This window comes from Cebus imitator, unplaced genomic scaffold, assembly GCF_001604975.1.
Source record: "Cebus imitator isolate Cc_AM_T3 unplaced genomic scaffold, Cebus_imitator-1.0 Scaffold549, whole genome shotgun sequence".
NCBI classification, from domain to species: Eukaryota; Metazoa; Chordata; class Mammalia; order Primates; family Cebidae; genus Cebus; species Cebus imitator.
The window spans coordinates 121,547-135,228 of NW_016107864.1; the positions used below are offsets into that span (position 1 = coordinate 121,547).

At 35.3% G+C, this 13,682-nt stretch overlaps 1 protein-coding gene across 1 annotated transcript in view; it reads left to right on the top strand.

Annotated features, from left to right (window-relative positions):
- Positions 1-13,682, top strand: part of GRM5 (glutamate metabotropic receptor 5) — a 155,258-nt gene that overhangs the window by 65,025 nt on the left and 76,551 nt on the right. Inside the window, exon 4 of the mRNA XM_017515413.2 lies at positions 2,094-2,220. Coding sequence (XP_017370902.1) covers positions 2,094-2,220 — 127 coding nt within the window. The remainder of the gene's footprint in view (positions 1-2,093; positions 2,221-13,682) is intronic.

Below are 13,682 nucleotides of genomic sequence, written 5' to 3' on the forward strand. Positions count from 1 at the left end.
AAAAAAAAAAAAAAAGAAAGAAAGCACCACTACTTCCAAGATATTAAATTGCCATGAAAGAGAATTATCACTACCTTGTGTTCAAAAGAAATGTGAAACAGAGCATAAAATGTGAAAACGTAAAATAATAAATTCTAAATAATCAAAGGAAGCCATATTAAGTTGTCACTATTGATTCAAAAAGAGATTGTAATATTGGAGTTTTTCTTGGAAAAGGGCATGAACTTATTTTAATAAAAGCCTGAAATTCACAAACCAATGAAAACTGAAGCACAAGAAGTCAATAGATTTCTAGTAGAGGGAAATGCAGCTGCTTTTATTTGCCAATCCCTGCTAAGGTCTGAAAGAGACTTCTTCAGCTTTGCAATATGCCTGTTTGCATTACAAAATCTAATAATTGTTCAAGGATCATTTTGCCAAGTGTGGTATGCCTTGAAAATGAAATTCTTTATTTCTGTCTATGGGCATATGAGCATATTATTAATGAAATGGGTAACATTATTACAGTGTTCTATACTTTACAAATCACTGATTTTTATATAATCCTAAGAAAGTCCTATAAGATAGGTATTATTATGGTAAAAGTAATAGGTCCAATTAAAAGAAACTGAGCACTAGCTGGAGGACTGTTCAAGGCTGCACAACTACTGAGTGGCTATAAGTAAGAGTAGAACCCGCTGCCACTTGATTCCCAAGCCAGCACTCCTTCCCCTGCCTCTTTCAAAATATCACACAGTCTATCTTCCAATAAGACTCACTATGTATAAGCACGAGCCTTTGAAGTCCAACACATATTGTTTGATCCCTCATTTACCCTAACATGCTATGTGAGTTAACTATACCTTAGTTTTCTCCCCCAAGAAAATGAATAAAATAAACCAGCTACTTCATACAGAGCCATTCTAGTGTTTTAATGGGATAACAGTATGTGACATGTACTAAAGAGCCTGGAAATAGTTGAAATTATTATGAAGAATACTTTAATCAGGCCCAAGGAGCAATTTTGTCTCACTTATTTAGTTACTTTAGGGAAAAGATATTTCAGGCCCTTATTCCCTGCTTGTATTGTTGTAGTTTTAAGAGTCAGTACAAGAAATACTACAAAATGTAAAAAACAGTTGTCAGCTTACAATTATATTCGGCTATATGTATCTAGCTGATGTAATTATCAAAGAGCATTACTAGAGTCAGTATCTAAGATTAGGAATATAAAGTGTAATCATTACTATGTCTCGTTATTGCTGAGTATTAATCAGAGTTTTAATTATTTAAAAGAACATTTAATGAATGCTGTCTATTCCACAGAGGCTTTTCATGCACCAATGATAGGGGAGAAAAGGTACATCTATTTTGAAAGAATAACGTCTGTGACTCTTTCAACTGTTAAATTACTTCAATTATTTTCCATTACCCTAAAAAAATCAGGTAGATTAAGAGGTATATAATAGTCTCAATGACCTCATCTACCTTCAAACAAAAGAAAGCTACTGGAGTAGGAAATAATGAGTTGAATTGTTGAACCAGAGTTTTGGTAGAAAGAGATCAAGAGATATTCTCCAGGAAAAACCTTCATCTTTTGCCTTGTTCTACCCAAAACAAATTCCTAATTATTTTTATCAACATGGATAGATTTTAGAACATTAGGAAATATACAGTGTTTTTTTTTCTCATAATTATTCAACTAACGGAGGGAAGGAAGCCTTGATAAATCCTGAGAACAGAAGTTCTTAACTTGAGGAAAGAAGAATCAGACCAGATCCTGGGGCAAATTCAGTTACGTGTACGTACATATGAGCATAAGCATAGCTACTTAATTAAATACAGGTATCCAAGGCTAATTATCCAAAGACTTGCATTTAATTTAATTCCTACCCTGCCACCAACTAACTCTATGATGTTGGACTCATTGTTTAAGCTCAGCCTCAGTTTAATTAAAAATTAGGAATCCTAAAAATTATACTGCTTATCTGATAGAATTTCAAATAATATAAGCAAAAGCCCTTTCTGCTTTGTGAAACAGCATATTGGAATATGGAATTGTTGGATTTTTATCTATGCAAAAAAATTAATCTAAATTTCAAATATTGTCTTAGGTGATCCGAAAGGGAGAAGTCAGCTGTTGTTGGACCTGTACACCTTGTAAGGAGAATGAGTATGTCTTTGATGAGTACACCTGCAAGGCATGCCAGCTGGGGTCTTGGCCCACTGATGATCTCACAGGTAATCTATCACAATCTTACACATATAAATTAACTGAAAAAAGACACAGGCATGGTGGGGGTCACATCTCCACGTGTTACTTATCTTGGGAAGTCTTATTTATGAAACAAAGAATTTCTTTGTGAACACAAGCCTTCCCAAAGTCTGAGCTACTTATTAAAATCTTCAAATCTCCAGGAGAGATCTGCCTATATGCCCATCCTCATTCCAAAATTAAAACAGAATTCCTAGCTTGTCTATTGGGCATTCTTCCGTCATCCCCGGGACATTCTCAGAAGTTCCTAAGTAGGTTCCCAGTTAAGTGTGTCATTTTGGGGGAAGAGAAAGAAATTTTAGCCAGGAAGTGATGAAAATATGTCATGACATGTCCAAGAACAAAAAATGTAGCACCCAGTTGGGCAGAATGTCATCTAAAGTTCTTTACTTATCTTAATTGTTTTCATTGATTGAAATCAGGAGGCTCCAACTAATAAGTTTTCAAGTATTGTTGGCACAGGGCAAGACTTGATTTTACTTTATTTTTTGTTTTGTTTTGGTTCTTTGTGCCAAAGATGTTAAAGAATATGCCATTGCGTTTTCTATTCTACATTTTATAGTCCTTTCTAATTTTTACAATATAAAAACAGAATATACCTTTCATACTGTCTTTGAATTTTTCTTTGATAAATATTTACTCACTCATGCTTATTTGCCTACCACTAAAAATATAGAAATAAAAATACTACATCTATCTTAATAAAGTTTACAGATTAATAAAGAAGGCAATACGTTAAAATACGATAATATAATAAAAGGACATAGATTTATATACACGGGAGCATGAGGACAGCACCCATGAGCTGAGTCTGCAAGGGAAAGAGGAAGAAAGCTTGCAGGCAGAGGGCCCACCATGTGGTATGTCAGGTTGTCTAGTGGTTTTAGAATTTAGATGGATTTAGCACAAAACTTCTAAAGGCTAGCTCATAAGGTCATCAGTGTTAGATTCCGTCTCTCCCAAGACAAATGATTTTATTCATAGTAGTTGTATTCACTTATTTCAAAAGTCTGGTTATAAAAAATTCCATGATCCTGGATCTTTCAAGACACCTCACTTTTTTTTTATAATGATTGATATGTATACAGAAGACTTTTCCTTTTCTTAAAAAAAAAATCTGATTTAATAAAACACCAAAGTGCCTTGTGATAACATTTGAATCCTATTTTTGCCATTAGGCTCTGAGCTTTCTGATGCTCTTATTCATCCTGTTTTCCCCAGAGCTGAATCAGTGCTAAACACAAAGCCTTCAATAAATTTTGTTGAATAGATGAACTGTAGTGTACCTATGTGCACACACACAGTAAAAATGTCAAAAAGAAAAAAAAAATACTATGATTGGTTTTCTTGAAGGAGGGTGAGGAAAGCAGTATTGCTGATCTTTTCCTTATTCTACTTCTTTACCTGTTTTTCTAATTTCCAACTGGATTATTGTGAAAATGAAAAGTTGTCTTGCATCATGAACTAACTTGCATGGCTATACACCTTGAGAATGAATATATAGATGTAACTTTTTGCACCATGCTTTGTAAGTTTATGCTACTGAGAATGAACACAATCTGTTCTTTCATTATTTCAACAGATAAATATTATTGCTATTTCAATTAATGTTAGATACCAGAGAAAATGAGGTGAAAAAATGGCAGTGGTTCCTGCATCAGTTGTTCCCTCCATCCTAGTCCTTATATATCTCATCATCTTGTGGGGAATGAGACATAAAACAACACATGCACATGGCTGGTCAGCTATTTGTTTGCTAATGGGCTATTTGTGTACCTCACTGACAAATTGTATATCAAGTCAAAGAATAGGAATTAAAAAAATGGAAATATTAGGGGGGTCATAATTTAAATTTGTGGCCATAAAATTTCTCTCTGAAGAAGTAAAAATTAGCTCAGACCTAAATGATAAATATAAATATTTAGCCAATAATGACTAAGAAGAGATTTCTGTCTGGGAAAACAGCACATGTGAATGTCTCTATATGGGTAGGCAGGTAGGAAAATGGTGTCAGAAGAGGTTAAAAAAAAAATGTAGTAGGGGCAAGAACCTATGCAGCCTAGGGGAACATGTTCAGGATTTGAGTGTTTTATTATATAGACAATGAGAAATCACTGCAGGATTTTAATATAAGAAAAAAATACATGATTATAAGTATATAATTTTTTTTTTTTTTTTTGAGACGGAGTTTCGCTTTTGTTGCCCAGGCTGGAGTGCAATGGCGCGATCTCAGCTCACCGCAACCTCCGCCTCCTGGGTTCAGGCAATTCTCCTGCCTCAGCCTCCTGAGTAGCTGGGATTACAGGCACGTGCTACCATGCCCAGCTGATTTTTTGTATTTTTTAGTAGAGACAGGGTTTCACTATGTTGACCAGGATGGTCTCGATCTCTTGACCTCGTGATCCACCCGCCTCGGCCTCCCAAAGTGCTGGGATTACAGGCGTGAGCCACCGTGCCCGGCCCGATTATAAGTATATTTTTAAATATCATCCTGGTTACTGTTAACAAAAATAATTTGGGAAAGGATAGAAAGTGGAGACAGAAAGACAACTTGGCGAGCTGTAGACAAGAATTCTTATTGTCTTGAACTAAATAGTGCATTGGAAGATTTGAGGTATACTTTGAAGTAAAATCAACATGACATGCAGATAAACTGGATGATGAAGGTATAAGGGAGTTGCCAAACTTTCTTTTTTGAAGACTAGAAAGATTATTTCGTAAAGATCAATAGTTTAGTTACAGAAAATATCAGAGATGTCTTTGAGATTTTCAAGGGCTGATTAATAAATTTAGACCTTAGCTTGTGTCAGAAAGTGTAATTTGGATTAGGAATACAAAGATATAGTCTAAGTTCCTAAGAAATATATAATCTTGCAGAAGAAAAGCATGGAACCAGGTAGCAACAGTGCTCTTGGCGTTACAGGTGAGGAATAAACAAAGTATTATGGAAGGGTAGGGGCCAAAACTAAGCCTGGAGAACCTGGGAAAGTTTAATCTTGAAACGTGAGTTAAAGATCACTTTACAAAAAAGTTAAGAAGGTACCTGAAAGAGGAAGTAGCTCTTTCGGAATTATTAACATCATAAGCTAAGGAAGACTGAGGAATGACTAATAGGCTATTGGTCTGCCTCATATAAAAGGTGCACACATCTTTATATACTCTGTGTTATCTCAAAGATGTCCTATTTATAGTGTAAACACAAATCCAAATCTTTGCACTGTTAATTCTATCTCATCCTTCTTTCCAGTCAACTTTCTTGAGTAATAAATCTTTCTTTTATCTCCCTCGCTCTTATCAAAGCAATTTTCCTCCCGCCTTAACCATGCTGTCAGAAATATTTTAGCAGAAGACATCTGTGGCTGCCACATGGCCAAACTAATAGCCCCTTGTCAGTCCTTACTTTACAAACATTTCTGCACAATGTAATGAGCTTGATGCTCAGCAGTCTCCTGAAGTCTTCTCCTGTGCCAGCCATATAACACAGGTTTCTCTTATCTACGCAAACACCACTTCTGAGTGTTTTTGTTGTTGCTGCTGTTGCCTCTTTGGCTTAATCTAGATCATTAAAAACGGATGTTTCCCAGGGTTCCATCACTAGCTCATTGTGCTTTTCCCTTTACACAATCTCTCCAAGTGATGTCATCTACTTTGATGGTTTTAATTATTACCTGCATGCTGTGAATTCCCAGTTGTACAGCCCAGCTTGTATTCTTTTCCTCAGTTTGAGGATCATGAATATAACTACTTGCAAGATATCTCCACTTGGTTAGTCCTCACTTATTTCAGTCCAGTATATCCAAACCTCATCATTTCACCATTGTGCCCCAATTAACAATAAGCCTGCTTTTCCATTCTCCGGGTGGATATGGCCACCCAAATCCAGTCTCTTATCAACCCTAATGCTTTGATTGCCAAATCTTCCCAACCACTTGTCCTCTTCTCCTAGAACAATTCTTCACTCAATTAGGTTTTCATCATCTCATATTTAAATATTGCAGTAACATCCCAGTTTATTCCCTTGCCCTAGATTTATGCCACATGCCTCTAAATCCACTTTTCATCTTGCTATTTTTTAGAGAGAATTCAGATTTTTTTTATGACAAAAATTACACAGTTTATTATGTTGAGACAATTGTTGCAGACATAAATACTTAAAATTTTCTAGGTAAGATACTTTTAACAATTTTTTTAAATTGGAAAGAACCAATAACTTGGATCATAGCTCACACAAAATTCCAAATTAAAGTGGATTCTATTGTCCCCCTACATTTTGCAAACAATGCTTTGTATAACACTTCTTTAAAACACTAAAGGAGACAGCAAGCTGAAACTTTTTTCAAAGCACACAAGAAATAGTGACATCACATTACTTGAAGAAGGTGCTGAGGGGAGAAGATGACCTTGCTATTGAATAATGTATCCTAAATACAGATGTGTCTTTTTTGTTTCCTTGCTCATATAGGAGAAAGTAATTATCTTTTCTTCCCAGCTTAGGTTTGTGACTGAAGTCCTTGTAACAAGATATAAACTAACAAGAGAAAAGCATATAAGTTTATTTAATGTAAGTTTTACATAGGGAAAGGAAAACACAAAGAAATAGGAAAACTTGTGCATTTTTATGCTAGGTTTGATAGAGAAGTAGTAAGTCATAAAGAAATATGATTAGATGAAAAAGCATGATCTAAGGATAGTTAGCTGGGGAGAACTCAGCTATCCTGTTTGTTTAGATTGCTGTCAGTGACCTTGCGTTTTTAGAGATAGACAGATGTTCACTTCCTCAGGGGACAGACAGAGCACCTGTCAAATGAATTTTATGACCTGCTTTCAGGGGAGAACAGTGAGGGGAATGTAAGAGTTACCTTCCTGCTTCTACTGTTTTCTCAAATGCCAAGGTGCCATATTTTGGGGTAGTGTATCCTGAACTCCATCACTCAAAACTTACCACTGGTTTTATATCTCTGTATAATATACTCCAAGCTTTTCAACATGACATACAAAATGTCCTGTCTTTACCACACGCTTATGATGTTTCTAGTTTCAATCACAACTTTTCATCTTTCATTTTACATTCTATTGTCTAAGACTGCTCATAATTCTCATCCACACGTAATGCTGTTTTATTCATCCCTGTATGCACATATATATATATATATGTATATTGTCTTCTCTGCCTGGAATGTGCTTACCCCTCTTTCTTCACTTGAGTAACTCCCCCTTACCCTCCCTTACTCTGCTCAGGTGTTATCTTCTCTATGAAGCCTCCTTTGATAGAATACAAAGTTTTCTTTTCTGTATTTACAAAACAAATTCTGCTTCCCTCTTTAAATCATTTTTCAAACTAGATTTTAAAGACCTGTATACCTATCTACTACTCTTACAGAAATGTTAGTTTCTCATGGACAGACCTGTTTTTTAAACATATTTGTAATCTCAGCACCTAATACAATGCCTGACATAGAGTAAGCTTTCAGTAAGTATGTGTCAACCTCCAGTAAAATGATGGAGAGTGTTACAAATGAAGATTAAAGTAGGTATTAAGGCCAGCCTATGAGGAAAGCCTCTAACTAATGAGTTCAGAATTTATCCTATAGACAGCGTGGGGCCAGTAAAGGTTTTCATACAGAAGAATGAAATGATTCTCTGGCTAGGTGCATACATGTGAGTGGGTGTATGTGTGCGGGAGGTCTGGGTGGAAAACAAATCACCAACCTAGAAAAGTCTTTGCATTGATATCATGTGAAGTTTAACCTCTAACTGGAGTCTACAGCACTTTTCTGAAGAGCCTATTGCTGTGTGCAAGCTCACCTCAGTGGCTCTGATTCAAAGTAACCTATCACTCGGAATTGCTAGTTAAGAAGAATGTTCTGATGGCTTCAGCTATTCCAAAGCCTGCCACAGAAAGGCTTGGGGCTAGCTTTAGGAAATACTGCAAGCCTTTCTTCTATACACTTGGCTTATAGTTATCTTACTTCAGCCTATAATGTGACAGTTCCAGTCACTTTTGGGTCAGCGCCTTCGTTGTGATAATAACCAGTACATATATAATGCTTTCTATGTGACAGCAACTGTTTGCAGCATCTTGGAAATGTTATCTGATTTTATTCCAACATAATCCTGTAAGATTATTAGCATGGCTAAGAGATCTGAGCCCACCTGGAATTAAACAACTGTTCAGAAAACAAGTTACATTAGCAATCAACTGATATCAATGTCTACCTATATATTTAGCCATATACTTTTTGTATGTAAATATATTTTTTTCATAGAAAAATATCCTAAATGAAGGCTACCTAAGATGTTTACAAGTGGTAGGATAGCAGGTTCCTTTTTTTACACATAAATACATGTGAGTGTATGTGAGTAAACATGTATGTGGATTGCTGAATGATATTATGAGAATGTATTTTCATCAATAAAGTTATTAAAATTATGTTTAAGCCAGCCATATTCTCAGCAGCAGTCATAAATTCTTAGGAGCCAGTAACCAGGAATTAGGAAGAAAGATAAAGAGAATCTGGTGTAAAAACCAAGAAGACATGAAAGAAATCAGATATAAATGGAGAATGAGGGGAGAACACGTTCCCAATTCAACTTATTTTCATTGAGGACAGGAAGCAGTTTGTCTTATAATTACCAAGTACCTACTCTAGTAGTGATTAGGGTAAAGAGGATCTCTGCCCTCATGGAGATTCTTTTTCCAAATATTGACAAGTAATAATAAGATATTGAGTATTGACAACAGAGAAGACCCCAATGGTGGGAAAGCCCATAACTGTAAAAGCTAACTTAGGTGATATTTAACTTGCCCCTTCAATGAATTGTGAGCCTGCAAAAATTGGAGCAATGATGGGAAATGGCCAAACTAAAATTAAAGAGAAGAGTGTTGTGGACATAGAACACAGAAACCGAAATGAAACTGACAGTGTAAGGGAGAAATGAGGCAAGAAAGCTAGACAAAGGTCACCTTTTGGAGAGCCTTGTAAACTATGGTAAATATTTTAAAGTTTATCTTAAGGAAAATTTCAAAACATTTATTCATTCAGTCATCTTATCATTTATTCGATAAATGTGTATCTAGCAGTGTTCCAGGTGCAGGGGAGGAAAAATATCTTTTCCTTCTACCCATCTTAGGTTCATTGGCTGGGGCCCCTGTAACTAAAGACAGATTAACAGAAGAAAAGCATACATATTTATTTAATGTAAGTTTTATGTGACACATGAGTCTTCATAAGGAAATGACCTGAAGAGGCAGTTAAATCTGGCTGTCTGTACGCTAGGTTAGATGTAAAATGAAGAGCTGTAGAGAAAGGAGATAGGCCAAAGGGCATGAGTAAACGCAGGTAAACACAGCAAAGCCTATTCTTTCAGATTCCTCTGACATAAGGATGCTCTTTTCCTTCAGATTTAAAAACGGCATCTCTCACATGAGGGTCTTATCACCTGCTTCAGGGGTGAAGGGTCAGAGAAAGACAGAAAGTCTTTCTGTACTTGGCGTTTCTCGAATTCCTTCAGCTTAAAATATTAATATGTCAGAGTGCCATATTTTGGAGTAGAGTGTTGTGAACCCCATCTCAAGCAATGTTCTAAATGCTGTAAATATTTCTATGAACAAAACTGATAAAAGTATCTATTCTTATAATGTTTACCTTCCAGTGGAGAGAATAGTTTTAAGCAAGGTAATTATGTCCAGGAATATTCAAGAATTGAATATGAAAGAAAATGCACTGGGCGCATTGGCTTATGCCTGTAATTCCAACACTTTGGGAGGCTAAGTCAGGTGGATCACCTGAGGTCAAAAGTTCAAGACAAGCTTGGCCAACATGGCAAAACCCTGTCTCTACTAAAAATACAATAATTAGCTGGGCATGGTGGTGCGTGCCTGTAATCCCAACTACTTGGAAGGCTGAGGGAGGAGAATCACTCGAACCTAGGAGGCAGAGTTTGCAGTGAGTGGAGACCATGCATCTGCACTCTAGCCTCGGTGACACAGCGAGATTCTGTCTCAAAAAAAAAAAAAAGAGAGAAAGAAAAAAAGAAATAAAATGCAAATGCAATCATGATGGGCCATTTTATAAATATGATTTAAATAGTCGCAATGTGAAGAGTAGATACTGTATAAAAACATGAAAAGGAAAGATACAGATTTCAAAATAGCAGCAGCATCTGGTGAGAAAAGAAAGGGAGTTAGATGAGAGTTACAAAAGAAGTTTTAGTTATAGCTTTAGTGTCTGTGTGTATTATTTGAAACATATATGACAAAATATTAACATTTTTAATATAGACTTTTTATTTGCTCCATATCTTTTATATTTGTTTTCCGCATATTTAAAAATTTTATAATTTAAATAATTCATAACCTATTTGAGCTATTTAAATATTTAGCACTAAAAGATAAGATTTCAAAATATAAGACTAAATTGAGAAACATAAAAAGAGGATAAGAGAAAACCACAGTAAGAAAATTTTGCAAAAATCAATGTGAATCTACCAGTGGTTTGGGAAAGGATAACGTAGTGTGAATCAAAAGCAACAAAGATATGATTAGGAATTAAAATCAATAGAAAGAGGTCATTAGTTCTCTGAGGAAAATGTGGTCTGGTTTGAGAGAGTAAGGAGAAAAAATAGTAAAAGGCAACAATTTGGGCTAGACACTCAGAGAATTGTCTAAAAAGCCTTTGCCAAGACGCTTTTTCTGGAACACCATTCCCTGCCACGTATCTGCAAAAAGTATCCTAGAAAGAATCTTTAATTTTTTTTTTTAATCAAAGAATTTAGAATGGGATATAAGTAGTAAGAGCGCTACAGATCTTTAGTTCCCCAGTCCAAAGCCACAGAGACACTTCCTGGTGGAGTTTACCAGATGCTGCCAACCTTCCAATAAACCAAGTAAAAGGAAAGAGCAAAACTATTGTGTCTTTCAAGAAGTAACTAGGTGGGAAGCCTTAGGACAGGAGGTTAGCATTATCTCCTGCTTTTCAATCATAAAGAAAAGTATTCTATGTAAGTGCAGAGCTATAAAATGCTTCCATTTTATTCCATTTTATTTCTTCCAAGGCAATACGCATCAACAGCTTAATGTCAATAAGGACATTCTCTAGGAAGTTCCTTTGGTTTCCTGAGTTACCTAATTGCTTTGGAAGTCAGAACCTTTGTCTCTTCACTTAAGGAGAAAGAAAGCCACAGAGTTAAACAAAGAGATGTTGGTGGCAATCAAGGAGGGAGATGAGGATAAGCTCCAAGAGGTGTAACCACTGGCAGGTTTTATAACTCCAGCGTTTGAATTGCTCTCTTTTTACTAATGTGCATTTCATTTGTGTTCCTCAGTTTGTTCTACTTTTCCTGGAACTTTTCTTTAACCTTTTCATAAATAAGCACACTAAATAAAACCATGGGGAGGATTTCTTTTTATTTCTAATTATTATAACTATCTTAAGCATTATACTTTTGAGTCCTATAAGGTAGATATTATTATTCTACAGTTGAATTAAACAAAACTCAGGAACATTCCATTATAAATGGACAAAATCACAAAACTGGTGGAAAAGTAATCCCAGGTGCTATGATTCTGGGGTTTTTATGGTATCCCACCTGCCTCTCTCCACAATCACATTTTAGAGCCCCATATTTTCAGGAAATTATAGAAGGGAAAAAATTCCAGCTTGAAGCTGGTCACATGTTAATTGTCTCCAGGCTGCTCTGATATTTTTTATTCCAAATGTGCTTAAAATGTGCTGGCTACTTGACTATTATAATTAAACTTAGATGAGGAAAGGAGGTAAAAATTTTGCTGTGTATTAAATATTATTTGTTTCTGAATCTTTAGGGGAAATTTCTTATGAGGTTATTTTAACTTAATTCTTATGAGAAATAAGTTTAATTTATTATTACAATTGTAATAAATAGTTCTTGTTAATATTGAAATTGGAATAAGCTTTCAGAATGCTGCTATCTAGCTTCTTGGTTTCTAGATTAGAAAGTAATCTGAACAGGAGCATATACTATACATCTGGCTCTCCTATCATTTATTAATTCATTCAGCAAGAAACATTTTATCAGTTTTTTACTCTGTTTTTAACACTATGCTAAGTTCTGATGATACAAATATAAATGGAAGGTACCTAACTTTACTTAAATAACTGCGTTAAGATTATACATATAATACATACAATAATTGAGCCACATGCCAAATGCAGTGGTGGCATAAAGGATGAAATTATTCATCAGCAAATATTTGAGCTCCAACTAGATGCTAAACACAGCACTGGGCACGCAGTGGTGATTGAGCCCCAGTTCCTACTCTCAAGTATCCCAGAGCCTAGGCAGAGACATATGCAAATAAAGAGGCAATTTCAATACATTAAGTATCCCTGCCACAGTGTAGGTACCAATTTAATGTTTGTATAGTGAAGGAATAAAAGAGATGGGAATAAATGCAGAAATGAATGAAGGAAGGAAACAAAGTGCTAGGATGGGAGTAAACACTGATGAGGGAAAATTAACCAGGTCTTAAAAGTTCAGAGGTAGCTTCTGGGTGGAAAGGGAAGTCATGTATGTGAAAATAAGAAGTTAACCAGGTAAGACAGGAATGAATTTTCAGGCAGAAAGAAAAACCATAAGGAATGATACATGTCATATTTAAGGAATGTGTGTGTGTCTCAAAATACTTTTTCCAATATAACATTCAGAGCAAGTATAACAGTATTTCATGGTTGCTTTTCCATCAAATCCTGTATTATGGGAGCTATCCTTTCCTAAATACCAAACATCATAATGGTGATCAGCTGTAAAAGAAAGTGACTGCCTTGTTTCACGATAGAATTCCCAGGTCTCTAAGCACTTTTTAGGTTTCCCTAGATAAGTACACTACATTACCCAGTCACCAGTACAATCTAAGGAAGTTGAATTTATGACAAATGTAGTGTAACAAAGTACAGCTGAGAATTTGGGCTGCAACAATTCATCTTTATTTTCTTCTAAGAGTATAGTGGTTTAAATCAAAAGGTTTTAGTGTCAGACATACCCATGTTCAAATTCACACTCCACCAATGACTCATTGTGTGACTTAAAGCACATAAATTTTTATCTGTGAGTGTCAGCTGTCTTTTCCATAAAACTGAGATAACAGTAACTAGTTCATAAGATTATTAGAGCAATCATGTAACATACAAATAGTTTAGTACCCATTAACTGTTCAAGAATACTATTATCATTCTACTATGAATAAAGTTTTTTTAGAAAAGCGATGAGAAATTAATTGAGAGATAGATGAATTGATTTAAGAATGAACAAGAAAATTTGGGGAAAGTTTTAACCTGTGTTTATTAAATGTCATCTACATTTGAAAATAAGAGCCTTTAAGTCAATGACTATCTAGGCCAATCAATGGCACACAGTAGACAATTTTTGTTGAACTAAGCCTACTGTTATA